This window comes from Oncorhynchus mykiss, chromosome 1 (genome assembly GCF_013265735.2).
Source record: "Oncorhynchus mykiss isolate Arlee chromosome 1, USDA_OmykA_1.1, whole genome shotgun sequence".
In the NCBI taxonomy this organism is placed as follows: Eukaryota; Metazoa; Chordata; class Actinopteri; order Salmoniformes; family Salmonidae; genus Oncorhynchus; species Oncorhynchus mykiss.
Window position 1 is genome coordinate 93,348,504 of NC_048565.1, and position 20,000 is coordinate 93,368,503.

Sequence of the window (20,000 nt, forward strand, 5' to 3'; positions counted from 1 at the left end):
TGATCCATCAAATTGAGACAGTATTCACCTCATTACTACAGATTGATGGGGGAACTAGTACACATTACCCTGAGATACGGGCTACTGCAGAGAACCCAGAGAGGATGATACCTTGCATAGGAAACCTCTTCTACAAACTGTCTACGCTTCAACAGCCCTCAACTTCAGCACAAAGTTGTTATAGGGTGATCCACACACACACACACACACACACACACACACACACACACACACACACACACACACACACACAAACACAAACAAACACACCGAAACACACACACACAAACAAACACACCGAAACACACGCACACACAAACACACACAAACTAGCATGAATGCTAATGCCATGGAGTTATCAGTGCATCGTATTTCTTGCTAATTGGGTTCAGAGAGCGTTCCCTGATAATAATCTGGATTATGCTAGCTGCTAGCACGGATAGGTGCCTGCCGTACTGCTCTGAGGCTCACAGATAAGCCAAGGTCACAATCCTTCATTACCAATTTAGAGTTGTGTTTATTTTACACAGCTTCTGATATGGATGGGTAATTGATTTAGTTCTCATCAACTTGTTTGTTGCCCAACTCCTTTTCCACGTCTCGGCAACTCCCTTCACTTTTTGGATACAACTACCACTGTTTACATAGTCCAGTAAATCATTAAAGACTACTACCACTGTTTACCTAGTCTAGTAAATCATTAAATACAACTACCACTGTTTACATAGTCCAGTAAATCATTAAAGACTACTACCACTGTTTACCTAGTCTAGTAAATCATTAAATACTACTACCACTGTTTACCTAGTCCAGTAAATCATTACATCATTAAATACTACTACAACTGTTTACCTAGTTCAGTAAATCATTAAATACTACTACCACTGTTTATCTAGTCTAGTAAATCATTACATCATTAAATACTACTACCACTGTTTACCTAGTCCAGTAAATCATTACATCATTAAATACTACTACCACTGTTTACCTAGTCCAGTAAATCATTAAAGACTACTACACATAATGAGAGAACAACTCACTCTGACCATTTTACTCTCCAGAGTAGAGCTGGTTAGGCTGTTTGCATGTTATCCAGAGCGTTGGTGACTGTAACTCTGCTGCTGGAAACAATTTAATTATGCTTTTTTGCAAACGTTTATTGACACCAGCCATATTCAAACGGGCGTTGCTCGTAAACTTGTCAGTTATTCTGCGCTCTGGTACAGAGATAGCCAGAGCAAATTTACCAGCTACATCTATCGACAGTTGTCACAGTGACATCATGAAAATTCTATTGAAATGGTTACTTGCATAGTGTAGTTTTTTGTTTAGATATGTAGCTAGCTAGCTAGGTAAACAATTAACCATAATCCCAACTCATAACTTTACTATCGCGCATGAATCTGCAGGTAGCTAACCAACCAGGTTTAATGTTAGCTAGCTAGCTAACATTAGGCTAATAACTAGCTAACATTAGGCTAATAACTAGCAATGCAAATGGCTCTGAGATACGAACAATATTACTACACAGATCATACACGTAATATTAGCTAGCTAGCTAGCTAGCAGTACGCTTTAACTTGAAATGAAAATGACTTTGACAACATTAAAAAGGTGAAATATGTACGAAGGGCTATATAAATACATTTGATTTGATTAGAAAGGTGTAATATGTGAAAATGTAGCTAGCTCGACTATTTCCCGTGTATACATGGATAGACACTTCTCCCTCTGTCACAGATGCCACGGTAACCCTTAGTTCGAAGACGTAATCCGGAGACAGGTGTTTTATACAACAGCCTCCATCTGCATTTTTTTGCAATCAAAAAGCCAGAATTTTCTCCATCTCCTTAGCGATCATACTCTAATTCCACTGATTTTCAAAACTCGGTCCTCCAGAAAGTGGAGAGCAACACTGATGCAGTTCTACTAACGTGATATCTTTCAAAAAGCTGCGTTAGAAAGAGATACCTACACATTGTGACCAGCTCATGTTATAGACAGAAGCGTGCTACATGGCAGACCAATCCTAACTCATCTCTCAGACATGTCCGGCCCACCCATTATCTCAGCCAATCATTGCTAGCGGGGAAGGTCCCTGACTTATTCTGTGACTAAACAAGCACGGCTGTTAATGTAACAATTGTATTGTATTTACAGATGGCATAGAAGTTTGTTATTAAGGCAAATGACAGTTCACATGATACAGAATGCATTTCTGTCAAAAACCACAATTAGATTTAAAAAAAATGTTTACATTCAAATGGCTCTCCTGTGAAGTAGTGCCTTTTTCCACATATTTTACATTGTGATTTCAGATTGGAACCAGCAGAAGTAGACCAAGATATCAGACACTACGTTTGTATTCAAGTTGTTGGTCAAAACGTCAGTTGCTTTTCAAAGTTGAGATAAAAATGTAGTTGATGTTAACATTGTTTCCCAGTAACTAGAATGTTGGAAGTCATGGGTGTTTTTACACAATGGGAGCATTAGAATGTTGATGTTGGAAGTCATGGGTGTTTTTACACAATAGGAGCATTAGAATGTTGGAAGTCATGGGAGTTTTTAAACAATGGGAGGATTAGAATGTTGATGTTGGAAGTCATGGGTGTTTTTACACAATAGGAGCATTAGAATGTTGGAAGTCATGGGTGTTTTTACACAATGGGAGGATTAGAATGTTGATGTTGGAAGTCATGGGTGTTTTTACACAATAGGAGCATTAGAATGTTGGAAGTCATGGGTGTTTTTACACAATGGGAGCATTAGAATGTTGATGTTGGAAGTCATGGGTGTTTTTACACAATAGGAGCATTAGAATGTTGGAAGTCATGGGAGTTTTTAAACAATGGGAGGATTAGAATGTTACCACTCAAGCACCCAGAAACTATTCTAACTATAACTATTGGAAGTAACAATGGGATCATTAGAATGTTAATGTTGGAAGTCATGGGAGATTTTAAACAATGGCAGCATTAGAATGTTGATGTTGAAAGTCATGGCAGTTTTTAAACAATGGGAGCATTAGAATGTTGATGTTGAAAGTCATGGCAGTTTTTAAACAATGGGAGCATTAGAATGTTGAAAGTCATGGAATTTTTTTAAACAATGGCAGCATTAGAATGTTGATGTTGAAAGTCATGGCAGTTTTTAAACAATGGCAGCATTAGAATGTTGAAAGTCATGGACGTTTTTAAACAATGGGAGCATTAGAATGTTGATGCAATTCCATTAAAGTCGATGAGTTGTTTTTAGGACAAAGAGTTTAATAGTTAAAAAATATATATTTCTTTCAAAAAGTTGTATAATAGCAGACTATTCCAGAACGGTAAGCACATTTTAAAGTGTTAATGTCGTTTCTAGATTAAAATGGTCTAAGAGGAGCAGCGTTGCAAAGGAAGAAGTCAGAAATAAATTGTACATTTTTTAAAGCGGGACGTTTGCTTTCGCAAGTCCAACTAATGAATCCCATATCATCACAGAAGACTGAGAAGATTGATAATGTCTTCTGAGGTTGACAAACTGTTAATCTTAACCGTTATTAATTGGCTGATCAAAGTGAGGAAGGGTTTCTGCAATATGTTCTGATTACCATGAAAACCCCATGTCACTTATCACAATAGGGGAGGGAGAGAGAAACATGCAAATGAGCGATGCCACATGCAGTGCTCGGGAAGAAAGTGATTCCTGTGATCATCTAGCCCCCGGAGGTCTTCTATGCATGGTGTCTCCCAAGGTCATCAACTTCATCAGTCATCAACAGGCCTCATACACCAGATGTCTACAGCATGTAGACACCTACGTGGAATCACAGCACAAGCCTGCATTGGTGTCTGTAATACTATATCACAATGCCCAGGTCTCTGTCCAGCTACCTCCCCTCCTTAGGTCTCTCCTGTCTCTACCCAAAGCTCCCTGCTAATCATGTTACCATATAATTAACACTCAACCTTCAGCATGTACACAAACACATTGCCTTCGGGGGAAATATTCAGACCCATTGACTTTTTCCACATTTTGATATGCTTGCCTTATTCTAAAATAATCCTCAGCAATCTACACACAATACGCCATAATGACAAAGCAAAAAACACGTTTAGAATTATTTGCTTATTCATTAAAAATAAAAAACAGAAATAACTTATTTACGTAAGTATTCAGACCCTTTGCTATGAGACTCTAAATTGATCTCAGGTGTGACCTGTTTCCATTGATCATCCTTGAGATGATTCAACAACTTGATTGGAGTCCACCTGGGGTAAATTAATTTCATTGGACATGATTTGGAAAAGGCACAGACCTGTCAATATAAGGTCCCACAGTTGACAGTACATATCAGAGCAAAAACCAAGCCATGAGGTCGAAGGATTTGTCTGTAGAGCTCCGAGACAGGATTGTTCTTAAATGGAAGAAGTTTGGAAGCACCAAGTCTCTTCCTAGAGCTGGCCACCCAGCCACACTGAGCAGTCGGGGAGAAGGGCCTTGGCTTAGAAGGTGACCAAGAACCCGATGGTCACTCTGACAGAGCACCAGAGTTCCTCTATGGAGATGGAGAACCTTCCAGAAGGACAACCATCACTGCAGCACCTTTATGGTAGAGTGGCCAGATGGAAACCACTCCTCAGCACCTTTATGGTAGAGTGGCCAGATGGAAACCACTCCTCAGCACCTTTATGGTAGAGTGGCCAGATGGAAACCACTCCTCAGCACCTTTATGGTAGAGTGGCCAGATGGAAACCACTCCTCAGTAAAAGGCACAGGACTCTCAGACCATGAGAAACAGGATTCTCTGGTCTGATGAAACCAAGATTGAACTCTTTGGCCTGAATGCCAAGCGTCACGTCTGGACAAAACCTGGAAACATCCCTACAGTAGCAGGAACTGGGAGACTAGTAAGGATCGAGGCAAAGATGAACGGAGCAAAGTACAGAGAGATCTTTAATGAAAACATCCTGCGAATACATGCTCTAAAAACAACAGACTTTACACCCTGTATCTACAGAACCAGTCAAAACACACCAACTCATACCAGGGTTTTTCCTTTTTTTTGACAATTTTCTACATTGTAGAATTAAGGAGTGGTTACGGGACAATTATCTGAATGTCCTTGAGTGACCCTGCCAGAGCCCGGACTCGAACCCGATTGAACATCTCTGGAGAGATCTGAAAATAGCTGTGCAGCAACACTCCCCATCCAACCTGACAGAGCTTGAGAGGATCTGCAGAGAAGAATTAGGAGAAACTCCCCAAATACAGGTGTGCCAAGTTTGAAGCGTCCTACCCAAGAAGACTCAAGGCTGTAATCACTGACCAAAGGTGCTTCAACAAAGTACTGAGTAAAGGGTCTGAATACTTATGTAAATGTAATATTTATGTTAAAAAAAAAACACAAAAAAACCATCAGAAACTGAAAACATTTCTAAGGCTGTAAAATAATAAAATGTGTAAAGAAGTCAAGAGATCTGAATACCTTCCAAAGGTGTCTACAGTAGAAACAGTATGAGAACCCTTTGGAAATACCTGGATTTATGTATATATCTGATCTTCATCTAACTCACAACAATAGACACAGTCTGCTTAAACTAATAACACACACATTGTATTTCTCTTGTCTATATTGAATACATCATTGAAACATTCACAGCGTAGGTTGTAAAAAGTATGTGAACCCCCCACAAGGCTAATGATTTCTCCAAAAGCTAATTGGAGTCAGGAGTCAGTTAACCTGGAGCCCAATCAATAAGATGAGATTGGAGATGTTGGTTAGAGCTGCCTAGAAGTATAAAAAACACTCACAAAATGTGAGTTTGCTGTTCACAATAAGCATTGCCTGATGTGACCCATGCCTCAAACAAAAGAGACCTCAGAAAACCTAAGATGAAGAATTGTTGACTTGCATAAAGCTGGAAAGGGTTATAAAAGTATCTCTAAAAGCCTTGACGTTCATCAGTCCACGCTAAGACAAATTGTGGCCGTCCTGCAAACACGACTGCAAGAGCACAGCGCAGAATGTTCAATGAGGTTAAGAAGAATCCTAGAGTGTCAGCTAAAGACTTACATAAATCTCTGGAACATGCTGACATCTCTGTTGACGAGTCTACGATACGTAAAACAATAAACTAGAATGGTGTTCATGGGAGGACACCACGGAAGAAACCACTGCTGTCTAAAAAACCCATTGCTGCACGTCTGAAGTTTGCAGAAGAGCACCTGGATGTTCCACAGCGCTACTGGCAAAATATTCTGTGGACAAATCAAACTACAGTTGTGTTGTTGGGAAGGAACACACAACACTATGTGTGGAGAGAAAAAAGGCACAGCACAGCACACCAACATCAAAACCTCATCCCAACTGTAAAGTCTGGTGGAGGGAGCATCATGGTTTGGGGCTGCTTTGCTGCCTCAGGGCCTGGACTGCTTGCTATCATCAACGGAGAAATGAATTCCCAAGTTTATCAAGACATTTTGCAGGAGAATGTAAGGTCCGCAACAGGACAACGACCCAAAACACAGAAGTCAATCAACAACAGAATGGCTTCAACAGAAGAAAATACGCCTTCTGGAGTGGCCCAGTCAGAGTCCTGACCTCAACCTGATTGAGATGCTGTGGCATGACCTCAAGAGAGCAGTTCACACCAGACATCCCAAGAATATTGCTGAACTGAAACAGTTTTGTAAAGAGGAATGGTCCAAAATTCCTCCTGACCGTTGTGCAGGTCTGATCCACAACTACAGAAAACGTTTAGTTGAGGCTATTGCTGCCAAAGGAGGGTCAACCAGTTATTAAATCCAAGGGTTCACCTACTTTTCCCACCCTGCACTGTGAATGTTTACACTGTGTGTTCAATAAAGACATGAAAACATATAAGTGTTTGTGTGTGTTATTAGTTTAAGTAGACTGTATTTGTCTATTGTTATGACCTAGATAAAGAACATATCAACGCAGAAATCCAGGTATTTCCAAGGGTTTCACATACTTTTTCTTGCCACTGTACACTGAATAGAGATAGGGAGAGAGAAGGGGGGGAGGGAGAGCGAGAGATATGTAATATTTATTGTTAATTTTTTTTGTTTATTTCACTTCTGTATATTATCTACCTCACTTGCTTTGGCAATGTTAACACATGTTTTCCATGCCAATAAAGCCCCTTGAATTGAAATTAAATTGAGAGAGAGAGAGAGAGAGAGAGAGAGAGAGAGAGAGAGAGGGGGAGAGAGAGAGAGAGAGAGAGAGAGAGAGAGAGAGAGAGAGAGAGAGGGGGAGAGAGAGAGAGAGAGAGGAGCGAGGGATAGAGGGATAAAGTGAAGGGAGAGAGGGATAAAGTGAGGGGAGAGAGCGAGAGAGAGAGAGGAAAGAGAGGAAGAGAGAAGGGTAGATAGAAGAGGGAGCGAGGCTAACGAGGACTGTCACAGTGTTTGTTAAGGAGCAACATAGCAGATCTGGGTTCAAACAGTATGTGAAATATGTTGAATACTTGTAGCGGTCGCTTTAGCTGGTTAGCAGTGTTGCTACTATTATATCGGTTGCATTGCTCAATCAAGCCCAGCGAGAGATTTCTACCTGCTTTGGAACGTATCTAACCCAGGACTGGAAGGAGCTACAGTCCCAGTCAAACGTTTGGACACAAGGGATTTTCTTTATTTTTACTATTTTCTACATTGTAGAATAACAGTGAAGACATCAACACTATGAAATAACACATTTGGAATCATGTTTGATGTCTTCTCCTTTGTTCGTAGAATATAGTAAAACATGAAGAAAAACCATTGAGAAGGTGTGTCCAAACTGTTGACTGGTACTGTGTGTAGAGGGGCTGTGAAAAGGTCAGGTGACTCCTGAACTCACATGTCTGAAGGTCCAGCTGAGAGGAGGGGGTGGGGACGGGGGGGGGGACGGACGGACGGACGTGTTGTTGGCTTTTCACACGAAATGAATCTCCCGCCACATTGAAAAGGAGATGTCAGATAAGAGACCTTTTCTTCTGTTTCCCCAGCAGCACCTCCAGTGTGTGAGTGTGTGTGATTTTGTGTGTGTGTGTGTGTGTGTGTGTGTGCGTGTGTGTGTGTGTGTGTGTGTGTGTGTGTGTGTGATGGTGTGTGTCTGTGTGTGTGTGTGTGTGTGTGTGTGTGTGTGTGTGTGTGTGTGTGTCTGTGTGTGTGTCTGTGTCTGTGTGTGTGGTGGGACAGACGTGTCTCCAGCTGTCTGTACTCTCTCATCTCTTCATCTGACCGGCTCATCTCCTCCTCATCCTCCGGCACCACTCTCACCAGTAATTAACAGTCCCAACAGAAAAAAAGGCATTCATTATAGCCCACCATTGACCTCCTTTTGGAGAGGAGGTCATTTAATATCAGCTCACTCCATCTAGCATTGGACAGGATGTTCATGTTCCCAGTTACAGTGTGAAAGGCTCAGTGATGAAGGGTGGAGAGATTGGTGGGAAAGGCTATTATGAAGCTTGGCGGTTTGAAAGGTTTCTTTCACAGGATTGTGTCTAGAGTGGTATATATACATTATATATTTGAAGGAAGGTGTGAAAACTGTGACTGAATTCCCGAACAGAGGAAGGATTAGGATTACAGGTAGAATCCAATAAGGATTCAGCAGAATGGGCACTTTACCATATACCATCTACTAAACACACCATACCGTCTAACATCTATTAAACACACCATACCATCTATTAAACACACCATACTATCTAACATCTATTAAACACACCATACCATCTATTAAACACACCATACCATCTATTAAACACACCCTACCATCTATTAAACACACCATACCATCTACTAAACACACCCTACCATCTATTAAACACACCATACCATCTATTAAACACACCCTACCATCTATTAAACACACCCTACCATCTATTAAACACACCATACCATCTATTAAACACACCCTACCATCTATTAAACACACCACACCATCTATTAAACACACCATACCATCTATTAAACACACCCTACCATCTATTAAACACACCCTACCATCTATTAAACACACCATACCATCTATTAAACACACCATACCATCTATTAAACACACCACACCATCTATTAAACACACCATACCATCTATTAAACACACCATACCATCTATTAAACACACCCTACCATATATTAAACACACCCTACCATCTAACATCTACTAAACACACCATACCATCTATTAAACACACCCTACCATCTATTAAACACACCATACCATCTATTAAACACACCATACCATCTATTAAACACACCCTACCATCTATTAAACACACCACACCATCTATTATATCTCTTTAAACACACCACGCCATCTATTAAACACACCATACCATCTATTAAACACACCATACCATCTATTAAACACACCACACCATCTATTAAACACACCACACAATCTATTATATCTCTATTAAACACACCACACCATCTATTACACCTCTATTAAACACACCATACCATCTATTACAGCAGACCTATCTCTTTGGCTGGTCTTCCACTATCTAGGAGCTAGACAGATGTTATCATAGCCAGACCAGGAGGAAGGAGACAGACAGATGTACTCCTAGCCAGACCAGGAGGAAGGAGACAGACAGATGTACTCCTAGCCAGACCAGGAGAAAGGAGACAGCAGAGAGACAGATGTTCTCCTAGCCAGACCAGGAGGAAGGAGACAGCAGAGAGACAGATGTTCTCCTAGCCAGACCAGGAGAAAGGAGACAGCAGAGAGACAGATGTTCTCCTAGCCAGACCAGGAGGAAGGAGACAGCAGACAGACAGATGTTCTCCTAGCCAGACCAGGAGGAAGGAGACAGGAGACAGACAGATGTTCTCCTAGCCAGACCAGGAGGAAGGAGACAGGAGACAGACATATGTTCTCCTAGCCAGACCAGGAGGAAGGAGACAGACAGATGTTCTCCTAGCCAGACCAGGAGGAAAGCAAGGGAGAGCTGTTCAATATGGCAGGCAGCAGGCGGATGAATGCACATCTCATTAGTAGTGCCGTCACAAAGCCCTGGCCAGCTGTGTCTGGGGCTTTTTGGTTGGCGTGAGTGTCCACAGAGTCTACAAACAGACACATGACATGAAAGACTAGAGAACTCTCTGTTCAGCCCTGTGCTGGGCCTGTGGGTGGTGTGAGGTACTCTGCTCAGCACTGTGCTGGGCCCATGGGTGGTGTAGGGTACTCTGCTCAGACCTGAAATGGGCCCATGGGTGGTGTAGGGTACTCTGCTCAGCCCTGTGCTGGGCCCATGGGTGGTGTAGGGTACTCTGTACAGCCCTGGGCCCGTGGGTGGTGTATGGTACTCTGCTCAGCCCTGGGCCTGTGGGTGGTGTGTGGTACTCTGCTCAGCACTGGGCCCGTGGGTGGAGTGTGGTACTCTGCTCAGCACTGGGCCTGTGGGTGGAGTGTGGTACTCTGCTCAGCACTGCACTGGGCCTGTGGGTGGAGTGTGGTACTCTGTTCATATAGGCAATAGGGTGCTATAGGGTCCTGGTATAAAGTAGTGCACTATATATGGAATAGGGTTCTATAGGGCTCTGGTCTAAAGTAGTGCACTATATATGGAATAGGGTGCTATATGGCCATGTCCTAAAGTAGTGCACTATATATGGAATAGGGTGCTATAGGGCCCTGGTCTAAAGTAGTGCACTATGTAGGCAATAGGGTGCCATAGGGCCCTGGTCTAAAGTAGTGCACTATATATGGAATAGGGTGCTATATGGCCATGTCCTAAAGTAGTGCACTATATATGGAATAGGGTGCTATAGGGCCCTGGTCTAAAGTAGTGCACTATATATATGGAATAGGGTGCCATCTGGGACACGGCCCAACACACTGCTGTGGTGGACAGAAGGAGGGAAGAGGACAATAATTATATGTAAAACAGGCTTTTAAAAGGAGCCTTTGAACACTTGATTAACATGTGATGTTAATAACGCTGTGGAAATCGGTTGGTTTCCTGCTCATTGTGAAGGGGGGACACTTTTAGGACATCAGTTCTCCATCAACAAAACCTTTCAGCTTTCTGCTCAGAGCTTTTAGCCTGGGACAGAAAATATGTTCTGACACACCGTTATGACAGAAATAAATATGTTTTTTTAGAAGCAAAACGGTTCGTTGACCACAGACCAGACATTAAAAAAAAAAAAGAATCTGAGAGCTGGTCTGAGACTGGGGCATGGAGTTTTCCCACTGGTTACTGTTATTCTTCTGAGACTGGGGCATGGAGTTTTCGCACTGGTTACTGTCATCTGTCTGAGACTGGGGCATGGAGTTTTCGCACTGGTTACTGTCATCTGTCTGAGACTGGGGCATGGAGTTCTCCCACTGGTTACTGTCATCCGTCTGAGACTGGGGCATGGAGTTCTCCCACTGGTTACTGTCATCCGTCTGAGACTGGGAGGATGGAGTTTCCCACTGGTTACTGTCATCCGTCTGAGACTGGGGCATGGAGTTTTCCCACTGGTTTCTGTCATCCGTCTGAGACTGGGGCATGGAGTTCTCCCACTGGTTACTGTCATCCTTCTGAGACTGGGGCATGGAGTTCTCCCACTGGTTACTGTCATCCTTCTGAGACTGGGGCATGGAGTTTTCCCACTGGTTACTGTCATCCGTCTGAGACTGGGGCATAGAGTTCTCCCACTGGTTACTGTCATCCTTCTGAGACTGGGGCATGGAGTTCTCCCACTGGTTACTGTCATCCGTCTGAGACTGGGGCATGGAGTTTTCCCACTGGTTACTGTCATCCGTCTGAGACTGGGAGGATGGAGTTTTCCCACTGGTTACTGTCATCCTTCTGAGACTGGGGCATGGAGTTTTCCCACTGGTTACTGTCATCCGTCTGAGACTGGGGCATGGAGTTCTCCCACTGGTTACTGTCATCCTCTCATCAGAGAGCAGTACCTCTCTCTGTCTCATAAAGACAGATAATGAATGAAACAGAACTGTCTGGATTAAGCAGAGCAGTACCTCTCTGTCTCATAAGGACAGATAATGAATGAAACAGAACTGTCTGGATTAAGCAGAGCAGTACCTCTCTGTCTCATAAGGACAGATAATGAATGAAACAGAACTGTCTGGATTAAACAGAGCAGTACCTCTCTGTCTCATAAGGACAGATAATGAATGAAACAGAACGGTCTGGTTTAACAGAGCAGTACCTCTCTCTGTCTCATAAGGACAGATAATGAATGAAACAGAACTGTCTGGATAAAACAGAGCAGTACCTCTCTCTGTCTCATAAGGACAGATAATGAATGAAACAGAACTGTCTGGATAAAACAGAGCAGTACCTCTCTCTGTCTCATAAGGACAGATAATGAATGGTTGTGGCATCTGGGATACAGAATGAGGGGAGGGGACACAACCCATCAAAACACACTGTAGTGGGACGACAAACAAACAAACAAACAAACAAACACACACACACACACACACACACACACAAAAACACACACACACACACACAAAAACACACACACACATACACACACACACCGTCAAACACCCTGGTGGGAAAACAGACAACAACAGAAACAAATGGAAAATGTGTGTTCATTTGTCAGCCAACCGACAGGTACATTATTCAGAAGTAGCTAAAGATGGAAACACAACGAGTCGGGCAGGAAGTTTAACCGAATGAAACAACAATTGAACAACCTGCAAACAGCTGCCCACCTACATACAGAACAAACAGCTGCCCCCCTACATACAGAACAAACAGCTGCCCACCTACATACAGAACAAACAGCTGCCCACCTACATACAGAACAAACAGCTGCCCACCTACATACAGAACAAACAGCTGCCCCCCTACATACAGAACAAACGGCTGCCCCCCTACATACAGAACAAACAGCTGCCCCCCTACATACAGAACAAACGGCTGCCCCCTACATACAGAACAAACAGCTGCCCCCCTACATACAGAACAAACAGCTGCCCCCCTACATACAGAACAAACAGCTGCCCACCTACATACAGAACAAACAGCTGCCCACCTACATACAGAACAAACAGCTGCCCCCTACATACAGAACAAACGGCTGCCCACCTACATACAGAACAAACGGCTGCCCACCTACATACAGAACAAACGGCTGCCCACCTACATACAGAACAAACGGCTGCCCACCTACATACAGAACAAACGGCTGCCCACCTACATACAGAACCAACGGCTGCCCACCTACATACAGAACAAACAGCTGCCCCCCTACATACAGAACAAACGGCTGCCCACCTACATACAGAACAAACGGCTGCCCACCTACATACAGAACAAACAGCTGCCCACCTACATACAGAACAAACAGCTGCCCACCTACATACAGAACAAACAGCTGCCCCCCTACATACAGAACAAACGGCTGCCCACCTACATACAGAACAAACGGCTGCCCACCTACATACAGAACAAACAGCTGCCCACCTACATACAGAACAAACAGCTGCCCACCTACATACAGAACCAACAGCTGCCCCCTACATACAGAACAAACAGCTGCCCCCTACATACAGAACAAACAGCTGTCCACCTACATACAGAACAAACAGCTGCCCCCTACATACAGAACAAACAGCTGCCCCCTACATACAGAACCAACAGCTGCCCCCTACATACAGAACAAACAGCTGCCCCCTACATACAGAACAAACAGCTGTCCACCTACATACAGAACAAACGGCTGCCCACCTACATACAGAACAAACAGCTGCCCCCTACATACAGAACAAACAGCTGCCCCCTACATACAGAACAAACAGCTGCCCCCTACATACAGAACAAACAGCTGCCCCCCTACATACAGAACAAACAGCTGCCCCCCTACATACAGAACAAACAGCTGCCCCCTACATACAGAACCAACAGCTGCCCACCTACATACAGAACAAACAGCTGCCCACCTACATACAGAACAAACAGCTGCCCCCCTACATACAGAACAAACAGCTGCCCCCCTACATACAGAACAAACAGCTGCCCCCCTACATACAGAACAAACAGCTGCCCCCCTACATACAGAACAAACAGCTGCCCCCCTACATATAGAACAAACAGCTGCCCCCCTACATACAGAACAAACAGCTGCCCCCCTACATACAGAACAAACAGCTGCCCCCTACATACAGAACAAACAGCTGCCCACCTACATACAGAACCAACAGCTGCCCACCTACATACAGAACAAACAGCTGCCCACCTACATACAGAACAAACAGCTGCCCCCCTACATACAGAACAAACAGCTGCCCCCCTACATACAGAACAAACAGCTGCCCCCCTACATACAGAACAAACAGCTGCCCCCCTACATACAGAACAAACAGCTGCCCACCTACATACAGAACAAACAGCTGCCCCCCTACATACAGAACAAACAGCTGCCCACCTACATACAGAACCAACAGCTGCCCCCCTACATACAGAACAAACAGCTGCCCACCTACATACAGAACAAACAGCTGCCCACCTACATACAGAACAAACAGCTGCCCCCCTACATACAGAACAAACAGCTGCCCCCCTACATACAGAACAAACAGCTGCCCACCTACATACAGAACAAACAGCTGTCCCCTACATACAGAACCAACGGCTGCCCACCTACATACAGAACAAACAGCTGCCCACTTACATACAGAACAAAATAAAATAGGTCTCCGTCACGAAGGAAAAGGAGCGAAAACAGAGAGAAATGTCGTTGTGTTGTGTAGGACTGGTGCTACTGCACTGACAAGGCACATACACAATGGTTGACTGGAACGATACGGGCCTCGAGGACACTTCTCCAATGGGCCTTACAACTCAAACTCAACACACATCTTTACACACTAGACACTGTATATAGACTTTGTTTTATTTTTTATACTGTATTATTGACTGTATGTTTTGTTTACTCCATGTGTAACTCTGTGTTGTTGTATCTGTCGAACTGCTTTGCTTTATCTTGTCCAGGTCGCAGTTGTAAATGAGAACTTGTTCTCAACTTGCCTAGCTGGTTAAGTAAAGGTGTTCTCAACTAGCCTACCTGGTTAAATAAAGGTGTTAGACAGACACTGGATATAAATTGGATATACATGAGCATTTTTTTGTAAAACATTTGCTAATGAAACTTGTAAAAGTCCTCAAACTGTTTCTTAGTTCTTTCTCTTCGATCTGACAACTACATCAAAACAGACTCTCGTCTCAAACAAAACCTTCACTGTGACTCAGTACTTCACTTCAAAACTTCACTTCAATCCAGTATTTATTTTCTTCTTTACCAGACAAACGTGGGCGAGAGTTGGTGAAGGGGAACCACCTAAATAAAATACAATAGTTACAAGCAGCAACAAAGGAAAGAAGATGAGGACGATCAGAGGAGGACGATCAGAGGAGGACGATCAGAGGAGGACAGGCAGAGGAGGACGATCAGAGGAGGACGATCAGAGGAGGACGATCAGAGGACGATAAGAGGAGGACGATAAGAGGAGGACGATCAGAGGAGGACGATCAGAGGAGGACGATCAGAGGAGGACAGGCAGAGGAGGACGATCAGAGGAGGACGATCAGAGGAGGACAGGCAGAGGAGGACGATCAGAGGAGGACAGGCAGAGGAGGACGATCAGAGGACGATCAGAGGAGGACGATCAGAGGAGGACGATCAGAGGAGGACAGGCAGAGGAGGACGATCAGAGGAGGACGATCAGAGGAGGACAGGCAGAGGAGGACGATCAGAGGAGGACAGGCAGAGGAGGACGATCAGAGGACGATCAGAGGAGGACGATCAGAGGAGGACGATCAGAGGAGGACAGGCAGAGGAGGACGATCAGAGGAGGACGATCAGAGGAGGACAGGCAGAGGAGGACAGTCAGAGGAGGACAGTCAGAGGAGGACGATCAGAGGAGGACAGGCAAAGGAGGACGATCAGAGGAGGACGATCAGAGGAGGACAATCAGAGGATGACAGGCAGAGGAGGACGATCAGATGAGGACGATCAGAGGAGGACGATCAGAGGAGGACAGGCAGAGGAGGACAGTCAGAGGAGGACAGGCAGAGGAGGACAGTCAGAGGAGGACGATCAGAGGAGGACGATCAGAGGAGGACGATCAGAGGAGGACAGGCAGAGGACGATCAGAGGAGGACAGGCAGAGGAGGATCAGAGGAGGACAGGCAGAGGAGGACGATCAGAGGGGGACGATCAGAGGAGGACAGTCAGAGGAGGACGATCAGAGGAGGACGATCAGAGGAGGACGATCAGAGGAGGACGATCAGAGTAGGACGATCAGAGGAGGACAGGCAGAGGAGGACGATCAGAGGAGGACGATCAGAGGAGGACGATCAGAGGAGGACAGGCAGAGGAGGACAGTCAGAGGAGGACAGTCAGAGGAGGACGATCAGAGGAGGACGATCAGAGGAGGACGATCAGAGGAGGACGGGCAGAGGAGGACAGTCAGAGGAGGACGATCAGAGGAGGACGATCAGAGGAGGACAGGCAGAGGAGGACGATCAGAGGAGGACGATCAGAGGAGGACGATCAGAGGAGGACGGGCACTTTGGAGATTAGCCTTCTGTTAAAAAAACCCAAACAAACCCTGACTCTCATTCATGCTATTGTTTGCCTCATCCGCCCCTCCCCCATCTGTTTGCAGTGTGGACTCTGAGGCCCGTGTGGGCTCTCGAGGCCCGTGTGGACTCCCGAGGCCCGTGTGGACTCCCGAGGCCCGTGTGGGCCCCCGAGGCTCGTGTGGACCCCTGAGGCACGTGTGGACCCCTGAGGCACGTGTGGACCCCTGAGGCCCGTATGGACTCTCGAGGCCCGTGTGGACTCCCGAGGCCCGTGTGGACTCCCGAGGCCCGTGTGGACTCCCGAGGCCCGTGTGGACTCCCGAGGCCCGAGTGGACTCTCGAGGCCCGTGTGGTTTCATGACAGAGATAAAAATACTTCCCTTCCACACTCCTGATTCAGACTGCCGTTCCTAGGCAACAACGGCGAAGGGAGGGGATCAAAGCATCGGCACGGCGAGATGTGTGTGTGTGTGTGTGTGTGTGTGTGTGTGTGTGTGTGTAAGCCACCCAGTCCCTGTACAGTACTCACTTATTCTGCATCATGTTCATGATGACCCAGTCGCCAGGGTAGACATTCTTCCCAATGAGGTCCTTGAACATGATGAATGTTTCCATCAGGAAATCCTACGAGAGAGAGACAGAGAGAGAGAGAGAGAGAGACAGAGAGAGAGAGAGAGAGAGAGAGAGACAGAGAGAGAGAGAGAGAGAGAGAAAGACAGAGAGAGAGAGAGACAGAGAGACAACGAGAGACAGAGAGAGAGAGAGAAAGAGAGAGAGAGAAAGCATTAGCGATGAAGCCTGCTATTCTCAGGCCCGGGAAAAGATCAGAGGAACAATCTGGAATGAACCGTGTTCATGGTTAAGGTTATAAACCCAGAGGAAAGGAGAAACAGGGCATCAAATTGGTTCTGTCAGGATAGGGTGCTTATAGACCGAGTGGTCTGAGTAATGAAAACTAAGGTCTGAAAAAACTGAAAACTAGCTGTCATTGGCAGAGAGGTTTGGAACTCTTTCTGATTGGTCTATTAACATGTAACCAGACAGGCCAACACTCCATCCCACCAAAACAGGTTGACATTTCAGTCCATCTTTTCAAACAGCTCACTTCACTAAAAAGGGCATTATCATTATTTCCACAGTAGCAATCAATGTGGAGGCTATATACAGGGTATTACGGTACAGAGTCAATGTGGAGGCTATATACAGGGTATTACGGTACAGAGTCAATGTGGAGGCTATATACAGGGTGTTACGGTACAGAGTCAATGTGGAGGCTATATACAGGGGGTACCGGTACAGAGTCAATGTGGAGGCTATATACAGGGTATTACGGTACAGAGTCAATGTGGAGGCTATATACAGGGTATTACGGTACAGAGTCAATGTGGAGGCTATATACAGGGGGTACCGGTACAGAGTCAATGTGGAGGCTATATACAGGGGGTACCGGTACAGAGTCAATGTGGAGGCTATATACAGGGGGTACCGGTACAGAGTCAATGTGGAGGCTATATACAGGGTATTACGGTACAGAGTCAATGTGGAGGCTATATACAGGGTATTACGGTACAGAGTCAATGTGGAGGCTATATACAGGGTGTTACGGTACAGAGTCAATGTGGAGGCTATATACAGGGTATTACGGTACAGAGTCAATGTGGAGGCTATATACAGGGGGTACCGGTACAGAGTCAATGTGGAGGCTATATACAGGGGGTACTGGTACAGAGTCAATGTGGAGGCTATATACAGGGTGTTACGGTACAGAGTCAATGTGGAGGCTATATACAGGGTATTACGGTACAGAGTCAATGTGGAGGCTATATACAGGGTATTACGGTACAGAGTCAATGTGGAGGCTATATACAGGGGGTACCGGTACAGAGTCAATGTGGAGGCTATATACAGGGGGTACAGGTACAGAGTCAGTGTGGAGACTATATACAGGGGGTACTGATACAGAGTCAATGTGGAGGCTATTTACAGGGGGTACCGGTACAGAGTCAATGTGGAGGCTATATACAGGGTATTACGGTACAGAGTCAATGTGGAGGCTATATACAGGGGGTACCGGTACAGAGTCAATGTGGAGGCTATATACAGGGGGTACTGGTACAGAGTCAATGTGGAGGCTATATACAGGGGGTACCGGTACAGAGTCAATGTGGAGGCTATATACAGGTGGGTACTGGTACAGAGTCAATGTGGAGGCTATATACAGGGGGTACTGGTACAGAGTCAATGTGGAGGCTATATACAGGGGGTACCGGTACAGAGTCAATGTGGAGGCTATATACAGGGGGTACCGGTACAGAGTCAATGTGGAGACTATATACAGGGGGTACTGGTACAGAGTCAATGTGGAGACTATATACAGGGGGTACTGGTACAGAGTCAATGTGGAGACTATATACAGGGGGTACTGGTACAGAGTCAATGTGGAGGCTATATACAGGGGGTACTGGTACAGAGTCAATGTGGAGGCTATATACAGGGGGTACTGGTACAGAGTCAATGTGGAGGCTATATACAGGGGGTACCGGTACAGAGTCAATGTGGAGACTATATACAGGGGGTACCGGTACAGAGTCAATGTGGAGGCTATATACAGGGGGTACCGGTACAGAGTCAATGTGGAGGCTATATACAGGGGGTACCGGTACAGAGTCAATGTGGAGGCTATATACAGGGGGTACTGGTACAGAGTCAATGTGGAGACTATATACAGGGGGTACTGGTACAGAGTCAATGTGGAGACTATATACAGGGGGTACTGGTACAGAGTCAATGTGGAGACTATATACAGGGGGTACTGGTACAGAGTCAATGTGGAGACTATATACAGGAGGTACTGGTACAGAGTCAATGTGGAGGCTATATACAGGGGGTACTGGTACAGAGTCAATGTGGAGGCTATATACAGGGGGTACTGGTACAGAGTCAATGTGGAGGCAATATACAGGGGATACCGGTTCAGAGTCCATGTGGAGGCTATATACAGGGGGGTACCGGTACAGAGTCAATGTGGAGGCTATATACAGGGGTTACTGGTACAGAGTCAATGTGGAGGCTATATACAGGGGGTACCGGTACAGAGTCAATGTGGAGACTATATACAGGGGTTACCGGTACAGAGTCAATGTGGAGGGTATATACAGGGGGTACTGGTACAGAGTCAATGTGGAGACTATATACAGGAGGTACTGGTACAGAGTCAATGTGGAGACTATATACAGGAGGTACTGGTACAGAGTCAATGTGGAGGCTATACACAGGGGGTACTGGTACAGAGTCAATGTGGAGGCTATATACAGGGGGTACTGGTACAGAGTCAATGTGGAGGCTATATACAGGGGGTACTGGTACAGAGTCAATGTGGAGGCTATATACAGGGGGTACCGGTACAGAGTCAATGTGGAGGCTATATACAGGGGGTACCGGTAC

General features: G+C 45.2%; 1 protein-coding gene across 1 annotated transcript in view; it reads right to left on the minus strand.

The window, feature by feature from the left end:
* The window catches only part of LOC110513667 (dedicator of cytokinesis protein 1), a 527,949-nt gene that overhangs the window by 166,099 nt on the left and 341,850 nt on the right, over window positions 1-20,000 (minus strand). The window contains exon 29 of the mRNA XM_036990103.1: window positions 17,086-17,180. Within this exon, the coding sequence (XP_036845998.1) occupies window positions 17,086-17,180 (95 nt within the window). The remainder of the gene's footprint in view (window positions 1-17,085; window positions 17,181-20,000) is intronic.